At 35.9% G+C, this 23,860-nt stretch overlaps 1 protein-coding gene across 1 annotated transcript in view; it reads left to right on the top strand.

Moving 5' to 3' along the window:
* The window catches only part of LOC149302773 (PDZ domain-containing RING finger protein 4-like), a 61,867-nt gene extending 40,118 nt beyond the window's left edge, over nt 1-21,749 (top strand). Inside the window, exons 2-8 of the mRNA XM_089482062.1 lie at nt 404-657; nt 1,411-1,513; nt 12,475-12,573; nt 13,755-13,817; nt 17,688-17,789; nt 19,462-19,578; nt 20,226-21,749. Of these exons, the coding sequence (XP_089338188.1) occupies nt 404-657; nt 1,411-1,513; nt 12,475-12,573; nt 13,755-13,817; nt 17,688-17,789; nt 19,462-19,578; nt 20,226-21,749 (2,262 nt within the window). The remainder of the gene's footprint in view (nt 1-403; nt 658-1,410; nt 1,514-12,474; nt 12,574-13,754; nt 13,818-17,687; nt 17,790-19,461; nt 19,579-20,225) is intronic.
* The last annotated feature ends 2,111 nt before the right edge of the window (nt 21,750-23,860 follow it).

Genomic DNA, 23,860 nt, shown 5'->3' with positions numbered 1-23,860 from the left:
CAATATCACGGTTTCAGTTTGTCTTTCTGTTCGAAGCGATCACAAATATCTATACTTATTTTTATTATAGAAAATCAGAGAACAACATTAATGCAGTCTTTATATACAGCATATAATTAAATGTAACTCTTCCTTGTTAAGAGTCTTTACTGTTTCTTTAAGATAACATTAGGCATTGTTTCAGGAAGAACCAAGAGGCATAAAACACATACTCCATAAAATAACTACAGTTTCTGAAGTAGATTATAAAGGAAGATCTTTATTCTTTAACCCTTTATTTTAGATTTTTGCAATATAAATGTAATAGCGCAATCCCATGTTATAATTACTTTTTTAATATGGGGTATTTTTGTGTTAGGTTGTAAAATGCATTTAATGTTTGAATTCTGTTTGTTTTTAATAGGTCAATGGAAAGGATCTCTCCAAAGCTACTCATGAAGAAGCAGTTGAAGCTTTGCGAAATGCTAAGGAACCAATAGTAGTTCAGGTTTTAAGAAGAGCACCTGCTAATAGAGCTCATGGAAGCTCACAGGAGGTACATCTTGTTAATGTCAGCACACAGACCGACATTACCTTTGAACATATAATGGCTTTAGCCAAACTCCGGCCATCTACTCCTCCTGTTCCTGACATTTGCCCCTTTCTTCTCTCCGACAGGTAAGAACATTTCCCAATATTTTTTGGTTATTGATGGTTGATTTAACATCTAGGACTGACACTGTATCAAGCTAGAGTTCCCAGCTGGTGATAGCACCTTATAAATTTCAAGACAAGGAAGTGTACAGCTACGCTTAACAAACAAAAAAATCCTATAGCTCCTTCCTATAAAAAGACTCATGCTGGGCATTGTATAGTATGCACACAATTACCCAAAACTTATTTCAGAATGTAAAAATGAATAAGAAGATATTCTTCCTGATCATGCTTTCAAGCACCACGTAGAGACTAGAAAGTACTTTTTTTTTAGAACTTAATGCCTAAGCCATAATGGCAGATTTCAATATTTTGTACTGCTGTATTTATTGAAGTTATTGTGCGCACGTTTGTGCATTTTTTTTTTATATGAATTGTGGACATGGCTTCATTAGCAGACAAGCTAGTGTTCAAGAAGAAGGATTGGAATCCTGTAGCTGTGGAACATTGCTGTGCCTTTGTTATAAATGCAGTGCAAGATTTCTTTTGATTTGGTGCACTGATCATTGCCTGGAATCCAATTTAAGCTATGAAAATGACTTCTCTAAGTGTACAGTAAATGAAAAGAAACATATCTTTTTGTTCAGTGTTTCTTTAGATTTGCAACCCGTCCTAACCCCTTGAAACAAGAAAGCCAAAGATAAATTTGTCATTTTTTTAATTAAAAAAGAGAACATTGTCTCATATGGTTTTCTCGCACCAACTTCTCCCACATAGCTGCCATTCTCTTCATCCAATGGAGCATGAATTTTATGAAGGTAATGAGTATCTTTCTAGCTTGCCTGCTGATGGAGAGAGAACCGAAGACTTTGAGTATGAGGTAAGCTCATTTCTCATTTTGTCGGACAGCTCATATTTCCGTCCATGCATAGCAGAGCTCATTTATAATTGTGTTTACATGTATTATTTGCAACATCTAATCAAATAGTGCCTAGTGTATTTCTGTATTTTGTGTCAAAACAAAGAAAATCAATTGTTCTATTACCAACTTTTTATAATGAATTTTCTGCTGTGGAGATATTTAAATGTATTTTCAACTTAATATACAGTGGTATGTACGATCCATCTAACACAGAAAAAGTATTTATAAAAAACAGTTTGTACATCGGAGCCTTTGTAAACATAATGGCCACCAAAAGTGGTTTTTTTTGCACTGCCATACATTAAGTTGTTTTTTTATGTTTTCACCTTATTAAAATGTATTTCAGTGTTTTTAAAGCAAGGTTAAAGCAATACATCTGGTAGATAATGAAAAACCTTAAAAAAACAATAGATCTTCTGATTCACATATTGATGACTGGTGGGAAGATATGAGTATATCTACTATATCTATATGATAAACCTACTTACTCTAGTGAGCGTGTTAGTAAATCTATAGAAGGCACACAAAAGATTAACCATAGTATGGCCCGCTATTTCTACTTATCTCCCTCTGTGCCTAATTACTATACAATGCTTGCGGGTGTTGATTTCAAGGGTTCCAATTGTTGATGGTCTCAATCAGCACAGATCTTTGGTTACTAAGTGAGCTGCGGTGGAATTGGCGTGTGTAGGGCGATCATACAATACAGAGGTACAGATCTCTATGCTCAGCTTTGAAAACTGGAATAGAGCATCAGAAAAACATCGTTGTGAAGTACCCCATATGCAGAGATACTATTTTAAATAACTAAAGGATTTAGATTTTAGAATGGCATATTTTTCTAACATGGAAACGTATTTAGGTCAGTTTGTGACAGCCTAGACATCTTTAGATCTAAGGAAAAAAATATTATGAGAGTATTTTAAATAAGGGATTATTAAGAAGGTGGTGTCATTAAAGCAGAGCTTTATATGAAACTGGTCAGTAAGGCTAAAAGAAAAAAGAACCCACTGTCGCAGACAGCGCAGTGGCACATAGATTAAAGAAGAACGTGGCATTTAGCACTTTTTAGTAGACTCACAATGAGGAATATAGGAGTAAATACAAAATTCCCCAGCTATATACAAAAAGGTTTTGAATTATTTTGAATTATATCATATATTATGTGTTTCTGAACCTTGTTTTGACACATTTAATGTGATAACTATTTAAAATCTGGATGCTCCTATGTATAAAGACTCTCCCCATGTCTTAAAAAAGTCTTACTGGGGGGAGCAGACACAGGTAATGGAGGGAGTATGAGCAACATTTTCAAAAGTATCAAAAAAGCAGAGGAGAGGAGCCCACTTGACAGCCTTAAAAAAGGATGTTACTCTATGAAAATGCTTAGTCTACATTTGGCCAAGTCATACTGTGCCCAGTGATTTATGAAGGAGCGTGTTCAGTCCTTTTCTCATAGGTCCTCATTAGTCCCCTTTGGGACTTAGGCCTGTATGATCATTACAGTCACACCAATTGTCTTAGCCTTTCTCATTTGCTGATTTTTTGCTGACAGCATAAACATGATGCCACCGGGTTCACATCTGAAGAGATTTGGGAATACGTGTTAGTGGGGATAGGCAACCTGTTTGTACATGGACACTCCTGTCCATGAAGAGGCTTATGAAAAATATTGGGGCTTTACCTTGCCTTACAATAGCTTCCCAAAGGAATTCCTTTTTTTTAATAAAAGAGAGCTTAAGCATAATTTACTATTAATAAACTATGCTTGTAAAGAGTAAGCTATGTAATTGTATTTCTGTTGATCACACTTGTTTTCAAATTCTATTACTTCATATTTTTTCATGAAAATTAATTTTTCATCTGGATATAACCAACATATGTATCTTACTGATATATAGATATCACCATTGAATATTCCTAATATGTAAGAATACAGCTTGTTTTCAGAATATAGGGATTTCATGAACAAATACCCCTATAATAAAAGCTGAAAATTCCCAGTTACAATATTCTGGAAATTCTGTAAATGATTTACTAAACAAAATGATTTACTAATATGTAAATCATTTTGTTTAGGAAATCATTTACAGAATTTCCAGAATATTGTAATTGGGAATTTTCTGAATCATTTCTGTGCATGCTGTTCTGTATCTAACACAAGGATATCAGCCATAAATAGGGGCATATTGTGGGTTATATTAAAAAATTATTATAGTACAAAGGTATTACTATAGTGATCGACGGAACGTTCCTGTTGAATTCACCATTTCGTTGGTTGCTTTTGGCCATTACATTTCTTATAAAACTTTGCATGTAGAAACTCTGTATGGGTATAACCACCATTTTTTTTTATCTATATCTGAAAAATTTCAAAATGAGCTGACCTTGGCAGCCTACCAAATATCTGTTTAATAGTTCAGCCCACAGAGTCAATGAAGCAAGTTCATTTTAGGGACTACCTGGCAAGAACTTTAATTGAAAAACATTAGTGTTTTCCCCTGCATTTCAGGTAAGTATTCATATGTGCTCTCAGACTCTATGGAGCATGGCACATCAGTAAAATGAGTTAGTTCACCTACAAAAAAAACAAATTAAGTCATTAAAATAGTTCCTGATTAAAAAAAAATAATTATATTACCGCCCAGGGGGTAAATATAAATTACATGTATGTATCAAGGATTTATATCTGTGAAAAAGCACCAGTTGTAAAGATATTATGTAAATGTAGAAGGAACCAGGTAAACATTGTGTGGCCCTGATAATCTGGGTGTAAAAACCCTGAGACTCAGTGTCAGACCCTATGAGTTCTTAGTTAGGCTGTTATGCCTTGCAGCATTTAATACATTCAGGTAACATAGATGCAGGTCATACGTTAATTGAACGCGCAGTGTTATGATACCATAACTTGATGAGCTTGTCAAAACAACTGGCAAGGCTGGTGAGATCGATCCAGATGGTCTGAGCATAATTTTAAACCCAGTATGAACCCATCAAAAGCTTAGCAATATATTGGAGAAATGTACATTTTATAATTTAAAGGGTTACGTTTAATACTTGAACTATATAATAAAATAACGCTGTTTATTCCACTTAATTTGACATTCAAGAAACTGTTAAAATAGCAGACAGATTTTTCACTTATGGGTGATTTAACGTGGAGAAGCTTGCCTTCTTAAATTAGTTATTCATCTTTATTAAAAGCTCACATGAGTAATATCACACTAGTAAATGCCCAGATTTTCAGTAGCCTCTATTTTTTGCTAATCGTCCCACTGTAATCATTGATTTGATGTCAGATGAGATTCAGTTCTCATTCAGTTCTAGGTAGGCACAGTGGAGTCCTGTCTTCTTATAGAGTAATTGTGGGGGGTTTTGGTGACTCCACATTTTTAATACCTTTGAGTATATCATTCATTATTTATTCTGTCTAGGTTTTGGTTGACATCTCAATTCCCTGTTAAGGGCAGAACCAAACATTTGGCCAAAAAAGTTTTGAATTCTAGTGATGTGTGGATGGATTCTGGAAAACAGAAAAATTGCTAATAGTGTTACTGGTTGTACAATGTCATTGTGCGATCAACTTCGATGAATTCTCTCTATTCTGTTGTCTACTTAATATATGTAGAAGTATTTTAGATGTTATAGGATTTGCTAATCTTAAATTAAGTAGTTATACTTGCATGAGCAGATTGATGCCCTTTAAGAAGAAATAATGGACACTATAATACACTGATAAAATATTTCCTAGGAAGAGATGTATGGTCAGTCCAGTTGTGCTTTTTATGAGATTGACAAGGGTTAAAATGTAGTTTTGAAACCTTTAAATCATGCCAGTGGCCAGAATAGAGTTATTTCTTGGCGCTGAGTCATGAAGATTGTGTTAACTTGAAGAAAAAAGAAGCACAATTTTCTTGATCATGTAATATTACCAGTGAGTCTACAAAATTAATGAGGGTAATTGTTTAGAAATAATTTGCTAATTGTTGGATATTGTTATGTAGACATTTTTTGTTATTTTACTTGTCACGTAAAGAGAAAGCATGACTTTTTTGAAGACATAAATTATTTTGGTGTCGTTCAGCTTTTCATTGTACAGGTACAAGTAAGCGCCATAAATCAAGTCATACACAACTTGACAATGGTAACATGACCGAAGCATTACCTTGAACTTGGTTACTCATATTTGTGACAAATAGACTATAAGTCATCATTATTTGTACTTGGTTGATGAAAAATAGAATTGTCTACAGTTCAATATTTAATACTTGGGCTTGGGTTTAAGAATTTCTGAAAACTAATCTTGAAAGTCTGCAGTTCAACTAGACAATAAAAGAATCATCTTAACCAATATTTGTATTTTAAGTGTTTTTGTTTTGACAGAATGCCTCTCATTGCCTGCTCCTCTAAACTCAGGCTAATTATTTTATATAGGCCCAATGTTAGATGTGTTTTCATGTTAATATTAATACTACTTTTAATGGTTAAATAATAAACCTAGAAACAAAGAGATGGCATGTACTCGACTTGTGCAGGTGGATATAATCCCTTTATTCTCGTTTCCTGCCCTTTCAGTTTGGACAATATTCAAAGGGCTTTTTCCATTCAGAAATGAATGTCTCCTTTTCCTTATCTCTGCTTCTTCTCTTGCTTCTTCTTGTTTTTCTGTCTTCTTTCTTTGTTCATTTCTCATCAGTATCAGTTCCGTTAACCATGCCTTCCCTGAGCACTTCCGCAAAAGGTTGGAGACTCTAGTTCTGTGGCTCAAACTTTCCTATGTTTAATGCTATAGTCCCAAAGACTGTCCTTTTTTTAGGCTGATGATAACAATAATTATGCTTTCCTTGTTATCTATTTCATAATGATCATAGCACACTTTTTTTCCTTTGATAATGGATAAAAAGAAGATACATTTTTTCTACACAATTAACATATTATCTGATATGGCAATACTGAGTAAAATTGAAAGATAATACAAGTTAACAGTCCTCCGGCCAGGGCATTATCTCCATCTAGCACATGGAATTGATAAACACAAGTGTCTTTTTTTTCCCAGCACTAGTGACCATATCTATTTAGGTGAATCTGACATCAATTCTGATTTGTTCCTTCTCTTTTTCTTTTTCGAAAAGTCATGGCATTCTCTGCCTGTCATCACTGATAAGTGAAAAGACAGAAGGGAATCCAATTTTGTTTGTGATTGCAAAGCTGTCAACAGATTCAACTTGTTTACAGGTTGGCGGCCACTTTAAAGAAACCTCTTTAAATGCATTTTCCCTGCAAGATTGTTTTGTGATAAATTAATCTTATATCATAATACTACAGACTGCATGAGGAAAGAAATACATCTTGGGGATCTGCAAAATGGAAACAAATGTCATTTTTTAGACATTTGATATATATCATTTATCAGACATTTCTCCCTGTTTTGCTTTATTAATCCACATAGACACCAGTGCTATAGAATCAGAATCACTATATTGTTACACAAAATGACTTGACTTTTTTTTAAATAAAAATAACATTCTTTTTTTTCATTATCGCATTCCTATTGAACATTTTATCAATTGTGTTGCTTTCTCCTTTCCAACAAACAATGAGTTTAAACTTGGTATACACCTTTAACTCCTACTGAACCTTATAGAACTGCTGCCCCCCATTTTATTTAGTTTTTAGTATTATTTAATGTTGAGTAATGTTATGGCATATGAAAGAAGGCATGTGCATGAAAGCCTTAAAATGTGTTTTCAACTTTATTATTATAAGTTAAGAACCATATAATTATATTCACCAATGGCGCATGCCTTTTTATGTAAAAAGAGCATTCGACCAGAAAAACTAACTTTATTTTGAAAGCTTGATTTTGGTAGTTGAATCAATTTTTTATATAAATTTAGATGAGAGGTTCTTATTACTAAAATCCTTATTATTTAAATATTTGCCTGATGCTTTATTTGTGTTTAAAATTTTAGAACAGCTTGAGGTAATGTTTCAGGGCACATTCTAAAGTAATCAGTGCTAATAAATAAAATATATATATCTGTGTGTTGTGTTGTGAAAATGTCCCTAAATATTGATGTTTTGGGGCCAATCTAAATGTATTCAGTAAGCATAACATGCTGGGACAGTTTTACGGTTGGGTTCCTTCAGCAGAACTTATAATGTCTTAGACTGGCCTGAGCACAACATTAGTGACCCTAAGGTAACGATTTAATTTAGAGGGAGAATTGGCAATTGCTGATGTTGAAACATTAGCCAATGATGAAATTAATTTCCCGCTTTATTTATCGCACCCCTGGATCAGAGGTTCTTGTGTTTTGCTTTTCTTCAGAAATGTAACACACATATGATGTGATTGCAAATTATTTGGCACTGGAATATGATCATGATGGTTGAGAATCCTTCTGAAATGGTCCAATTTCATATACATTGTTATTAATGTGAATGAATGAACACTTTGAATTATATCATTTTATGTAAAAAAATTTATTAAAGTATATTATTGTGTTATTTACGACAGTTGACTTTTGTCCACTAAGAATAAAAATATTGCCTACTACTACAACAAAACATTTTTCCTATAGAATTTACTTAACGTACAACTGAGCATGTACAGTATAAATTAGTGGATTACAAAAAGGCCATTTGTTTCAATATAACATGGCCAAAATTATTTTTCTAGTCCCCTCTGCTGTAACGGCTACCAGTTTGCATTATCTGGAAATGCAAAGTTTCAGTGACTGTACAAATGGTGTAAAGGAGTATTGTCACACACAAAATATAACGTAGTTAGAAGTTCTGTGTGTTTTTAAACTTGTGTTTACAACCAAAGTGAGTGTCTACTTAAGGTAAATGAAACAGTTTATTTGGCAAGTGTGACATAGTAGGATACACTCTGAGAAATGTAATGAAAAAAGTTTATAGGCATCTCTCTTAAAATTTGCAATTTATGGTGCAGTTATATTTTTGATCACACAGGGTTAAGTATTCGAATGGGTAAAGGCAGTGAGCAGAACATATTTTCTGTAGCACTGAGCAGTAATGCAGGTTAAAACATAAGCAGAGAGTGGGACAAACTGGTGTTTGGAGGTATATACAATAATATAGCATGCTGTGAAATATCTGATGCTTAGCCATATGACTGTTGGAAAGTGTTTGTGTTAATTTCATATTAATGGCTTATACGAAACTATCTAGTTACAAAAATCTAGAACTGCTGTTACTGTGTGCTAGTTAGCAGAAATAAGCTTTATAGATGTCTTTGTTTAGTACATGCAAATGCATCATGGAGATTTGAGACTTGTTTGCCGTATAATTAGCATATCAAATGTTTTTATCATTAAGATTTTAGTTTGGATAAATAACTTGATTAAAATTGACAAATAAAAATAAATACCAACCTTCAAACATCAATAAAAACTTTAAAAATACATAGTGTGAAGCTATAATATACTTCAGTGACATGTAGGAACCACACGTATTATTCTTATATGTTATATATTTCCAGCACCATGGACAGCAGCCTGAACATTCATGTTTTCAGCACCGTACTCCGTACAGCTGTTTTCAGTACTTTGTCTTCTTTACTTGTAGTTTGCAAGTTCTGCTGTGTTGTAGCTGTCCTTGAATCGCTCATACTTCTGTTAATGCTTGGTGCATGATTTAGCATCATGCGTTTGGAACCCCTCACATAAACTGTGCTGAACTTTTCCAATGGTCTTCTATATGTAAATCCCATATTATAACATACTGAAGCCATGTAGAATGGACAAAGAACAATGTATATTATGATACTGATTTCCCTTTTTAAAAAAAAAAAATAATTCCCAAACTGTTTCCTTATTTTAGCTGTTATTTCTCTCATCCAACCATGACTGTTTGATGATTTTAGTTAACATACTGTATTTTAACCCCCTTTAGTCATTTATTGCTAATTTTACTTTTTAATATATCTTAAATGTTTCCATTTCAATTTAGAACTTAAATATAAAGTTGAATCCTATAATCATTTAAAAATGATTATATCCAGTGAATCACGGGTTCCATTAAACCAGTTCCACATTTTTGGTATGCGATTGCAGTTGCATAGGATAATTTTGAAACCCTTAAAATCTAACAATGTGATGAAACAAAAAATGTCACTATGCAAGGCTGCTTTTATTGTAGGCTGGGCTGCAACCCAATGCAACAGAAGAGATTTAGTTTCAATGTTAGAGATTGTGACTGTGGAAAATAATTTAGTGATTTCTCCCTGCTGCTGTAGATTACTTTCCAAGTGCCATATTTTATAACGGTTCTTATCGGAAAACTCCTTGGAAGAGCAATTTATGTTTGAAAGTGTCATCTCTGATGCAGCAATGAGGGTAGTCACTCCCAGTTGTATATCATCATCATGCCATGAGGATTTAGGATAGGTTTATATAGTAATCTAACTGCTGTAGAAACTTAGTTTGTCACTGTTTTCCCAAACCTTTCACATACAACGGATCAGTATAAGTGCTGAAACCAGCGTGACTGCTGCTGGAGTGTCTGTACAAACACAAAGAACCATTATAGCTCAGAGTTGAGAAGTAAAAGAAAGCACTTAATATTCTATGTATAGAGTGGCACCAGATTACATAGTACTATAATAACACCACCCTGTCAGGGAATCAAATCTCAGCCTCCCCCATGACAAGCGGGGATACTGGTTATATTTTCAATGCTTACTCTATAAAAATACATACGTTCTTTCAAACTGTGGGAGGGTGGTAAGGTCTTCATCATGTAGGTTGTAAAGTTATACGTTCAGACCTATTACCAAAGGTTTGAATTATGAGTTAAGTTACAAAATTACTCAATAGTACCCAACCTTAACAGCAACTCATCAGCATATAAAACATCAAGTTGCTGTTTCATTGAGCACCATGGCAGTTTTTGTTAATGTATCATTAGGTTGCTATAAATTTCGAATTACCGTATTTGCTCGATTATAAGACGACCCTGATTATAAGACGACCCCCCAAAATCTGAATATTAACTTAGGAAAAAAAGAAAAAGCCTGAATATAAGACGACCCCAAAGGAAAAAAGTTTTACCAGTAAATGTTAATTCATGTAAACTATTTTTTTTAAATAAAAGCTATGATTGAGAAAAATATTTTTTTTGTTTTTATTTCCTTGTATTTTCCAACCTGTCCCCCAGTTACGCACATCTGCCCCCAGGCTTGCCACACCAATATGGCACTGTGGCTCATGATATGCCTTTTAACTCTCTATATGCCACTGTGCCCCATGGTATGCCTTTTGACCCCCTATGTGCCACTCTGCCTCCAGAAATGCCTTATACCCCTATATCCCATTCTGGCATTTAGGGGGTTAAAATGCATATTGTGGGGCAGAGTGGCATATAGGGAGGTATAAGGCATTCCAGGAGGCAGAGTGGCATTAAGGGAGTTAAAAGGCATTGTATAGAGCACTCTGCCTCCAGAAATGCCTTATACCCCTATATGCCACTCTGGCATTTAGGGGGTTAAAAGGCATATTATGGGGCAGGGTGGCATATAGGGAGGTATAAGGCATTTCAGGAGGCAGAGTGCTCTATTAAATGCCCCCTTAACGCCACTCCAGAAATGCCCTATGCCCCCATTTAACACACACACACACACACACACACACACCCTATACCCCCATTTAACTAATACACACACACACACACACACTCTCTCCCCCCTCCCTCCCCCCTCTCTTACCGGTGCTTCCAGCCGGGGCAGCGGGTTGACGTCGCCTTCCGCTGCAGCCGGAAGGAGGTGGAGTTGGCAGCGGGGGTTTGTATGCGTCCGTCGCGTATACTTTCCCCGGCTGTCAGAGATCAGAGTTCCCCGCACCGGTGCGGGGAACTCTGATCTCTGACAGTCGGGGAAGGTCTACGCGACGGACGCAGACAACCCCCGCTGCTAGCCACGCCTCCTTCCGGCTGCAGCGGACGTTGTCTACGCGAATCGCGTAGACGTCAACCCGCTGCCCCGGCAATACAGCAGGAAGCACCGGTAAGTGTGTGTGTGTGTGTGTGTGTGGGGGGGGGGAGACAAGGGGATCCAGGTCCCCTGCAGCGGTGCGGGGGATCTGGATCTTAGTCTCCTAATCAGACCTCTATTTGAGGTCTGATTAGAAGACGACCCCGATTAGAAGACGAGGGGTATTTTTCAGAGCATTTGCTCTGAAAAAAACCTCGTCTTATAATCGAGCAAATACGGTAACTTTTGTCATCTCCATCTAGTTTTTTATTTCAGTTGATCATACAAGTCAATGGTTGATTCTGTCATATGAGCCTCTCTGGGATTAACTCAATTATTGTTCTTCAACTTTATCACAGGTTCTGAGGCAGCTTGTCCACTTCTGAGAAATTAGCTAACTTTTGTTGCATCTGACAGGTTGTTGATTTTGAGTCAACTGCTAACTGCAGTCAAATTAACTTTTGGTGAATAGTCAAATGGAAGTTTTCTTAGCAACGCAATGCAAGATGGTAGTCAGATTGACCCTCCTTCTATAGTACAAATGTAACCTGAATGCTTAGTCTGCTTTATGGTTAATCCAACCCTGAAACTGGACAAATATACAGAGCCAGGGACCATACGTGTTTTTTTATTACAGTTCTTTGGCCATAAAAGCTATAATGAAATGAATTAATGTTAACAGATACAGTAATATTTGTAACGCTTACTCTATAAAAGAGACTAATCTGTATTTACATTACAAACTGTTTTAAAATGATAAGACCGTATTTGTGTTTATCAGTTCCAAGAGTAGATGTATGGACTTTATTTAGAGTGTATTCTACTTTGAATTTGTATATAAAGAACCTTCAAGTACAAATTCTGATTCCTTTTCTACAAAAGGCATGAATTCCATTTTAATGCTATGTGTTTTCGCCTTTTACAGGAGGTTGAGCTATGTCGCCTTACTAATCAAGACAGGCTGGGCCTTACAGTCTGCTACAGAACAGATGATGAAGAAGACACAGGCATCTATGTCAGTGAGGTACAGTGAGTACATAGTACATAGAAGGGCAGATATTTAAATAGAAAATAACAATGAATGACAGACATGAAGCAGACATTAGTCAGAATAAATGATTTGGCAAAAGGGTTTCAAAGAGGCACATGTCTTCCCAAAACTGTGACCCTTAGAAGATATTTTAAGAACAGGTCAGGCCGCTCCTACTAAAGAGATTGAAATATTCTATCTGATTTGAATGTTTTTTTATTCTATGCTTTTGAAATACGTCAATATGTAATGTTTAATCAGTAGACTAGAATGTGATGAATATATTCTATTTACAAAAAGAGCTATTTGTCTCCATGGAGGAGCTGAGGCATTGTGTGCATCCTTTATGCGCTTATTGGGGGAAGGTAGAGGGGCGACTGGGGTCACCAAGCTATCAAGCACAAGAATGGGCTAAAACACACAAGAAGAGCAGTTACATTGTAACAAGCAGGGTTGCAGGGTTTGTCGCATTTGATACATTTAAAACAATGATGCAAACACAGTATTTTCCATCAGCAGAAAAGCATTTCATCAATATGTTTACTATTATTATTTTGGCTTGAAACTAAAATCACTATTTCATTTTCAATTGCCAAAAATCCTCTCTCTGCATGATACGTTACTGATTTGCTTGAAGAATGAAGGGTTTTTTTTGTAATTACATAGCATTCTACAGTTAAATAAAAGACTGATTTATTATTTTGGAGAGAGGCTATTAAAAAAAAAGATTATGTAACATTTTATATGAAATGTAACCTAAAACCTAATGCTACACTTGAGGTGTTCTGCTTGAATAATAGCTCCTGGCATGACAGTGCTAAATGAATGGTTTAGGATAACCATCAAGCGAAAGGTGATAGATAGTGCTCCCAGTATGGCCCCTAGATCATTATTCATTCCTGAAATATTGCAACTTAGATAAGCCAGAGAGCCCTACCTGTTAGTTTAAAGCAAGCGCCTTGAATTTATCCATAACAAAAAGTGACGTTCATCAGATTTCAGAAGGGTTTATGACCTACAGTGTACTGTTAAAAAAGATGAACTTGGTAAAAAAAAAAAAGATAAAATATGTTAAACATTCTTCCAAATGCTTCTTTAATTGTACACTTTAATCTCTCTTCACTCTGTAATAGCATTGTATCTTATTTGTTTTTTGGTATTTGTCCTTGCTTTAGGTTGATCCAAATAGTATTGCTGCAAGAGATGGTCGCATTCGAGAAGGAGACAGGATTTTACAAGTATGCCTACTAAGTTATTTTTTATTTCTTTTTTGGGGGATTTTGGCATTATGTGATACAGCCAGCAATGTGAAATAAATGTATTTCCTTTTATTGGAAATTATAAATTTTGCATTATTACATTTATAAGCCCTCTGGTGACAACCCCTGCAGACTGCAATGACCAAAATAAGATCGCTGGCATCCTTTTTTGGTATTTTATGAGCTAGACCAGACCTGGGCAAAGCACGGCCCGCGGGCCACATCCGGCCCGCTGAATAGCTCGGACCGGCCCGCAAGGAGTGTCCTGGTGACTCACCAATGAGTCCGGTGTCCCCCCCCCCGCCCCGGTCACTTACCTTAAACTCCTGTGTTGGAAGCGTTTGTCTCGGGTGCCGGCATATGACGTCAGACGCCGGCGATCAGCAGTGAAGCGCCGGCACCCGAGACAAACGCCTCACGCTTCCAACACAGGAGTTTAAGGTAAGTGACCGGGGCGGGGGGGGAGATCCTGAGAAGGGGGGGGTTAGGGAGTTAGAGGGGAGATACTGAGAAGGGGGGGTTAGGGAGTTAGAGGGGAGATACTGAGAAGGGGGGTTAGGGAGGGAGGTCTTACTGTGTGTGTGTGTCTTACTGTGTTTGTGTGTGTGTGTCTTACTGTGTGTGTGTGTATCTTACTGTGTCTGTGTGTGTCTTACTGTGTCTGTGTGTGTCTTACTGTGTCTGTGTGTGTCTCACTGTGTCTGTGTGTGTCTCACTGTGTCTGTGTGTGTCTCACTGTGTCTGTGTGTGTCTTACTGTGTCTGTGTGTGTCTCACTGTGTCTGTGTGTGTCTCACTGTGTCTGTGTGTGTCTTACTGTGTCTGTGTGTGTCTCACTGTGTCTGTGTGTGTCTTACTGTGTCTGTGTGTGTCTTACTGTGTCTGTGTGTGTCTCACTGTGTCTGTGTGTGTCTTACTGTGTCTGTGTGTGTCTTACTGTGTCTGTGTGTGTCTTACTGTGTCTGTGTGTGTCTTACTGTGTCTGTGTGTGTCTTACTGCGTGTGTCTTACTGTGTTCATAGCTTATTCAGTTATTGTAATAAATATTTTAGCCCATTTTTTAGCTCAAAATATTTTTTCCTTTTTTTTCTCCTCTAAAATCTAGGTGCGTCTTATCAGCAGGTGCGTCTTATAGAGCGAAAAATACGGTATGCACTCCGAAGCCTTGTTCATTTTGTTCACTTCTGTGCTGTGCTAATAGTTATTCAGGCCTTACTTATTCAAGCACCTCTACCAATGACGTAGGCTTGAATAACTTTATTAAACAGCACATAAGTTAACAAAATGGACAAGGCTTCGGAGTTTGTAGTTTGTAGAGGTCTGGCCCTCTAAAACCATTCCAATTTCTCATGTGGCCCCATGGGAAAATTAATTGCCCACCCCTGAGCTAGACTATTAGCAAGTTTCTAATACATTGATTTACTTTTTATGGAAATCTGACTTGAAAACAAAGTGTTTTAGAAGTACGAGTTAAATGTTCCCAGTGCACTTTACAATCAGTTTGTAGGATGTTTCCAGGAATTTGATATATTTGTAATTTTGAAATTTTGTGAAACATATCAGAAGATCCCAACAATAAGTGGTGATTGCGTAATATACCCACCAGCCCTTGCTAAAGTTCTTTGCATGGAAACTCTATAGAAAGAATATGTTTTATGGAAGGAGGTTCTGCCTTATAACATGTTGACACATATGGACACATATGGACCTGTATGACACATGAGGTGCTTGATATTGATAACCATAAGAAACTAGTGACTTAAATCACAGCAGCTCGATTGACCAATTAAATGTTCCAGAGTTCCATCTCTAGCTTCTTCCCTCTAGCTTGTGGCTGCGTTCCTGTCGCCCCTGGCCTAGTAGAGAGTAATAATCGGCATAAGCCTTGGTCAGACAAAATCTTTCTGCTTATTGCTAGTAACAGACTCAATAAACTGGATTATGACATAATATCATCTGTAATTTACAGCAACAAGAGAACTGGCAAGTAGGAAAAGAGAGCTCTGTAATAATATAACGTCTCCCAGTTCATCTGCAACGAAAACTATAACAATAAATCTTGTACTGTTTTTGGAAGTAAATATATTTTCCATCATCTTTATTCTTGAGTATTTTCACAACTATGTGTGGTCAATGAAAATGTAGAATCTCTACTACCATCGATTTTAAACCAGACAGTTCAATGAAGCTGATACCGCTTCTAAAATTGATGTTAATTAACACAGGTTAGATTTTTAGTGCTCGGACATACCTATCTATGTGCCTATATGGTCCAGAATATAATTCTAGCCTTCAATGATCAGATAGCATGTGAGTAAACATGTAGAGCTGTAGACATAGTTAGGGTGGGTCGATAGGGCCAATTCTTCTATCATCACTCATTCAGACAAGACCTAGAAACAGAGAGATTACACATCAGAGATCAATTCACTGCTACATATAGCCTAAATAAATAAATAAATAAAACAAAGGTGGGTACGAGATAAGTTTGTGTTGGTAACCCGTGTTCACAGAAATTATATGATAAGCTTCCTTAAATAGGCTGGTTCCAATCTGTATTCAAAGTTCTTAGCTCATGTTATAGAATAATTACCAAATGATGGCAGAATTCCTAACAAAATAGTGTGTTACCGGGAATAAAAAACCCTTTTTGTTTTGTTTCTGCTCTAAAGTAATATGCTGTTGTACCCGTTGAATTTACAATAAAAGTACACACATTGTTTCCATAATGACTCCCATAAATCTGCTATTAATAAGTATACAGAGTTGCAATCAAGTGTATTAACAAGAGGACTGCAATGTGACAAAGCCAAATACATCTGCAGATAAGCAGAATTCAAAAACTGTCACATTAGGATCTGAGAATGAATTGTCCTTACAACCAAATTGGTTGTAATTATGAAATATGATGCATGTAGAGGGCAGTTTTAACTAAACTCTCGGGATGTTCATTATTATAATTGGACCTCTTTCTGTCTAAAGCAGCTTAGTTATTTCATCATGTACAAGGCTTGATTCACAGGCTTTTCCAGCCATGAATTATGATGCTGATGTTTAAGGTCTTGTAGTATTTAGAGTCATCATCAACTAAGGATTTACAGCTGCCTTAAAAAATCTAATTAACTAGAAGTGTGGTAATTTAAGGTGACATAATGCAACACTTTAATGCATTAGCTTCACTTACATGGCATATATTCCCATGTAATCAAACATTTTGTTAAACTGGGTTTGTTTGAGCTATTTTCCCTATGAATTCAAGTTTCAGTAGTGTGGGCAAAGGATACCCAATTTAGAGTTTATTTATTGCAACCTAATAGAGAAAGGCATTTTATTTTACAGGATTACAGAATGATTACATTGAATTACAATCAGCAGTGTCCTCTAAGTATTGCCTGGCGAGAGATAATACTGCAGTTCTCTCTAATTGGCTCAGTGCATCGCTACAGTATGAGTGATTTCAGCTAAAGAATTGCCATTCTTCCTTCTACCAGTGCTATTATCTCAGAGTGACACTTCCATTACTCTGAACTGTGAAAGATGAACGTCACCTGTCAGAGGCTGGTTAATTGTGTTGCTAGATGTATGTTACTGGGGCGCAGGTTGGACATTTATGAACATAACTGCCTCTTCTGGTGTTTGCCATCTTTCACCGATCAATAGTGTTCTTATATTAAGCATATAATTGAGTGACAGCATTTACCGTCTTGGGTAGGGGATGAGTCTGTTGTGTGGATTTCACTGTCTGTACATTTTATCACAAATTAGTTGATATTAGTCCTTTTATCTGTGTTTCTATGTGGCAATGGAAAGTGATGTGCCATTCTTGTTTGGTTTGGTTTTTTTAACCTAGATTAATGGCCAAGATATACAGAACAGAGAAGAGGCCGTGGCATTGCTGTCCAGCGATGAATGCAAGAAAATTGTCCTGCTGGTTGGAAGACCAGATATACCGGTTAGTAGAGAGACTTCAATAAAACAACTTGTCATACTGTTTCTCTGACCAATCTGTAATAATTGAATTATGTATTGTTTATCCAACCTGACAGCTCAAAATGAAGACACCTGAGGGTGTGAGTTTCCATTTTGAACTTGGGTCAGTGTGGCGGTTTGTTATATACAACTTTAAAGCTATATAAGCAGGGGATTAGTCAGAGTTGAGCAGAACATTACCAAAGTGTACAGCTCATGCTGAAAATGAAAATATTGTGAGCAGTCAGAAATAACATTGAGTTCTGTCTATTTTGTCTCCCACTGGGTACTTGCCTAGTCTGCCTTTTATTGAAGAGTGCCATGATGAAAATAAAAAAACAGCCATTGTCATTAGGCCGTACACTAGGCTACTATTAATATACTATAGTAAGGTGTCGTGCTACGCTACACTTACATTTGGCTAGTCCTGCTACCATTGTATGGTGAGCGAGCTATAAAATGTCTATTTAGCATTAAAATAGCACTTCATTCTGCTGTGGTGTAGAGTGCACAAAATTAATATCTAAGGTCTAAGGCTGACACTTTTTGCAATACAAAAGCAATACAAAAGCAGATGGGGCACATATAAATGTTTGAGGGAAAAATAGTAAAGGCTTTTAGTTTTGCTTATCAATATAAAATCTGTGTTTCCAGAGAATAGCAAAACAAAGCCAAAATGGAAGCCATGACGGTAAACTAATATAATGGCATTATTTCTCTCAAACCAGTGTGTGTACAATAAAATATTGTTAAAAATATATATAAATATATAAATATTGTTAAAAATGTCCAAAAAGATATACCTCTAAATTGTAACCTTGCTTTTGTTTGTCTTAGTCTGTCAATTCTAGTTGTGCAATACCCCTTGAATATATGTATCGTAGAGAAATGATGCAAACATTGTTGGTGCCATATAAACAAAAATAATGCATAATAGTAATATGCCAAAAGACATGCAGGCAGAAGAAAATAATATCTTCATGTAAGGTGGTTACTTTCAGAGGAAAAAAACAATAACGCAGTGCACTAATTACAATATGACTGCACTACAAGGCAAAAGAAATATCACCATTTCAACACATGTTACTTCATCAATGATTAAACAGAACTTCAGGGAAAATGGTTGGAAACCATAGTTTTAAGGAAGATGTTGGTCCAATAAAAGGTATCAACGTCCTTCTTGGTTGATGCACATTGTTGTCCCTAGTGGCTTTCCTAAATTGGATGTTTTCCAGGTCTGTGTACCTTGTGCCAGGTTATTGCACAAATGGTAATGGGAGAATTCAATTCATTTCTTATACCAATTACAACAATGGATTTTAAAGAATTTAAATAATAGCTTAACCCGTAAACAAACAACTTGTATTATCACACAGCCAATTTCTGGCACTAGGCACAGTAGTGGAGCTTATAATGCTAAAAGAGCTCTTTTGTTATCTTATACCTTAAATAATATGAGTCCTATTGTTTAAAGGATGAAAGGCATCCAAGATATGTTGTTATTATTATTAGTATTATTATGAAGCAAATAAAAAGCTTATTTTTCCAGAAGAAAGCCATTATGATGAAAGGAAAAGCCTAGTCATTGCTGTTAGGCCATACACTTCATTACCATGGGCTAGTGTTAAAGTAATGTGCTAATGTATTCTTTACAGCTGGATGAAGGGTGGATGGATGATGAAAGGAATGAATTCTTAGAGGAATTAAACATGGAACTGCTGGAAGAACAACATAACGAAGCTATGCAGTACACAGCTAATGAAGTGCAAGAGGTACATAGTATTTAATATGCAACTCAACAGCATCTTATTTAATTTGCATTGAGATTTAACAAAATCGTTATTGTTTCCTGTTTGTCCTGTATTGCATGGGTAAGATTTTTCCTTTCAATTGTTTGGATATTGTGTTATTCCATTGCAATTGTTGAAAAACAATCAAAAACAAACATCACATTAAGATAAAGTGATTTTATAACCATGTAAGCAGAGGTAATGCTTCTTGTGGTTGAATGTGTGTTGGGATATGTCTTTGTTTTATGAGTTTATTGTAAGTGGCTCTGTACCCTGCTACCAACAGCTTTGTCTTACAGTGTCCCTGTCCATGGTGCTGCTAGTCAAAACAATTCTGAGCACTTATTAAAGAAAGGGTTTTCAACAATTACCTTTATTTTTGTTCCATTTTCCTATAATAAATACAGTTTTTGTAGTGATGTACCATACAAAGCTATGGCACCTAAATAGTTATTTTAGCATAATTTGATATTAAAAAATAAATACTGTACATTCCCAATTAAATTGTAAATCATCCATATAATTGGTTATTTATCTTACTTGCTCCCTAAAATCAATAAATGACACAGGATCATAAAAAAAAGTGTACCTGGTGATAATAAGTCCATTAAATATCCTTTTTATTTCAGCATAAAAAGCGAGAAGAAGAAGATGGCACTACAGACACAGCAACGTCCTCATCCAACAACCATGAAAAGGATAGTGGAGTTGGGAGGACTGATGAAAGCCAACGCAACGATGAGAGCTCAGAACTAGAAAACACAGCGGAGGGTCCCACTAACATATCTCTTCAAACAAACAGGGAGTTACGGCAAAGTCAAGAAACAATAGGAAGCATTGAATTGCACTGTAATGGAAGTCTTGCTTCAGGAGAGTACATGGATTCTGATTTTGTTGGCAATCAAGACGAAGAGTGTGACAGGTATAGGCAGCTATTAGAGCTTAAGTGCCAGATTCGAAACCGAGGAGAGTATGATCTGTATTACTCTAGCAGCACTATTGAATGTAGCACGGCAGAACAGGGTGGAGTGGAGCATGAGTTACAGATGTTGAATGAAGAACTGAGAAATATAGAGCTTGAGTGCCAAAGTATTATGCAGGCTCATCAACGCCAAAACAGAGAACAGAGAGAGGGTGTTTGGTCCATCCAGGAAAATGGATTCCAGAATTATAACACCAGTACAGATTTTCAGCGGGATAAAGTGAGTGAGGTCATAAAAAACCTGGAAAGGTCAGATAAGGACAGCTCAAGTGCTTACAACACAGCTGAGAGTTGTAGGAGCACTCCTCTAATTGTAGACAGATCCCCTGACAGCTCTCTCCAGCGAATAATTAGTATTACAAACAGAAAAAATATCAGAAGCACTATTGTAACAAATCATTTATCATCTGGACTAAGTAAAATTGAGAACGCACCAAACAAACATAAAGCTAATGAACAGAACCTGAGTACTGAGTTTCAGGATAATGTGCTTGAGAGCAGGACAATTTCAGAACTCAAGAAACAAAGTGCAGAGGAAATTCCATACCTTTCCCCTTATCACAGTTCTACATATAGATATGGAAATATACCCATTCATGCAAGACATTATCAAAGTTACATGCAACTTATTCAACAGAAATCTGCTGTTGAATATTCACAAAGCCAGCTTAATTTGGTCACCATGTGCAAGGATTCACAAAGGTCAGCAGAGCCAAGGATGGAATGGAAGGTAAAGATCAGAAGTGACGGAACAAGATACATCGCCAAAAGACCAATACGAGATAAGATTTTAAAAGAACGTGCCTTAAAAATCAAGGAAGAGAGAAGTGGAATGACTACAGATGATGATACAATGAGTGAAATGAAAATGGGTCGTTACTGGAGCAAAGAGGAGAGGAAACAACACCTTATGAGAGCCAAGGAGCAGAGGAGAAGGCGAGAGTTTATGATGCGTAGCAGGTTGGAGTGCCTAAAAGAAAGCCCTCAAAGCGGCAGCGAGAGCAAAAAAGAAATTAGTATCATTGAACTGAGTCACAAAAAAATGATGAAGAAACGTAACAAAAAGATTTTGGACAACTGGATGACAATACAAGAACTTATGACACATGGTGAAAAGTCTCCTGATGGTACCAGATTACACAATGCCTTTTTATCAGTCACTACTGTTTGAGTATGGCTGCCAAGAAGTATGCTACCTTTTTAGGTAGCGTACGATTGCCTCGTTCAATGTGGCATTTTTATATATATTTTGTGACTGTTTATAGTTTCAATTTTTGTAAGCAAAAGTATTGAGCAATTTTACATTTTGTTTTTCATAAACAAGTATGATTAATATTTCATTACCCGTGAAAATATTAAGATATACATTTTTTTTAACAAAATGAAACTTGAAAAAAAGCCATTTGTTTTCTTACGATTATGTATGGTATCTGTTGTAAATTTCATTCTGGATTTAGTCCTCTTGATTTTTTTTTTCTACTTTCACGATAATATAAATACCAAAAGAAACCGTTTTGTATCTTTTTTTTGCATACGCACAACTATACTTCCTTTGTAGACTTTATATTGTGCCACATATCATCTTATGGTTACAAACATGTTTGGTTAAAACATGAAAAAATGTAAATTACAGCTGTGTTTGTCCAAGTCTGGTGTCAGTGGGCGGCATTACCAGGAATTGTATTGGCATCAGTCATGTAGCTAGATATGATAACTGTTAAAATGGAAGCAAAATAAATTATTATTCATCTTTGACAAAATGGTTAATGTTACTGTCGTTTTACTTTACTTAATGGTAGCCATTGACATAAGAAACATAACACTATGAAAAAATAGGTGAAAATTGGATGTGCAAGATTTAGATAATATATTTGCTTCAATTTATTCGAATAGCCTTTAATGTTACCAAGTATTTACCTTGAGTATATTCCTTTGTATCATTATATTGTTACCTATAAAGTACTATGCATGTAACTATCCCTTTGTAAATAAGCCTCTCATGCATTAATTGGGGAAGAAGAGAAAGTCAGCCCTAGCTTTGCTAGGTGAGTAGTCAGGTAACCCAGATGGGTGGTCATGCCTCTCACCCACGAACTTAAGGATAGCCATACCTCTCCCTGCCACTTGCCACACTCCCAACACAGGTATGGCAATTTGGGCACCTGAAAAGTTAGGGGCTATGCTTCTCTATTGCTCAAAATAGTCATGACAAAATACTTTATTATATTAATATTAAAATGAAGACCTCCATACCAATTATATTCAAAACATTGGGTGATATGTCAAAAATACCTGTTTTGTGGTGTTATGTCTTTTTTTTTCTTTTTTGCTTGTGCTGAATATGTTCACCTGATAGAAACATAAAGGTTATGTATAAAAGTGATTCTGGTGCCGGAAAAAGATTCAATGAAATGTTTATGCTCACTATCCCATTCTTTTACTTACCTTTTTTTTACATAAGAATCACTTTTTACCCATTTCATCCATTTAATCTGATGGCAAATAAGAGTATCTCCTAGTATATTATCTACTATAAAACAGTCTTGCTTGGTCTTATGCATTGCTTTTGGTTCTAAATAGCTATATGTCTGCCCTATGCATGACAATCCCCGAATTCCCCAATAAAGACACATACACGTTTATTAAATGGAACATATATTTGTCCACAGCTTGTCAAAGTCATTGTCAAACAGTCACAATTGAACAATAATAACAATTCCCCAAAAATAAAATAATTACCCTCAATATTATAAATATTCCCACTCCACCACTTACAAAGTGGCAACAACTTATCCAAAGATCAATTGTAAATAAATATATAAAGTGTCGCGCAAAAAGAAAAAACAAACAAAAAAAAAAAAACAAACAAAAAAAAAAAACAAAAAAAAAAAACAAAAAAAAAAAAAAAAAAAAACCACAATTTAAAGATATAAAATTCACCAAAGTTGTGACACACACAGTGTATAATCCACCAGAAATATAATTGAAAACAATACTTATATCCTCAATTAAGTGGAATTGGCATCCAACCGTTTTCAAATGGAGGCTTGTTGACATATGAAAATCAAAAACAAATAATAATCATAGTGCTTTCTATATTATATCAGTGAAAGACTTCCCCCCCCAGGATAATATTGCACTCACGTAAGGTTGAGCAAAACAGCTTGCTCAAACTAGACAAGCGTTGTGGGATTTCTCTCCCAAGTTGTATCTCCTCCGTTGTTTACGTTTGAACCGTTTTCTGATCCATACAAATAGCGAAATGCAGATGGGGAGACAGGA

This window comes from Sceloporus occidentalis, unplaced genomic scaffold, assembly GCF_023333645.1.
Source record: "Sceloporus occidentalis isolate IW3139 unplaced genomic scaffold, rSceOcc1.0.p SCAF_17, whole genome shotgun sequence".
Taxonomy (NCBI): Eukaryota; Metazoa; Chordata; class Lepidosauria; order Squamata; family Phrynosomatidae; genus Sceloporus; species Sceloporus occidentalis.
The sequence above is the reverse complement of the archived record's forward strand: the minus strand, read 5'-3'. Positions and strand labels throughout refer to the sequence as shown.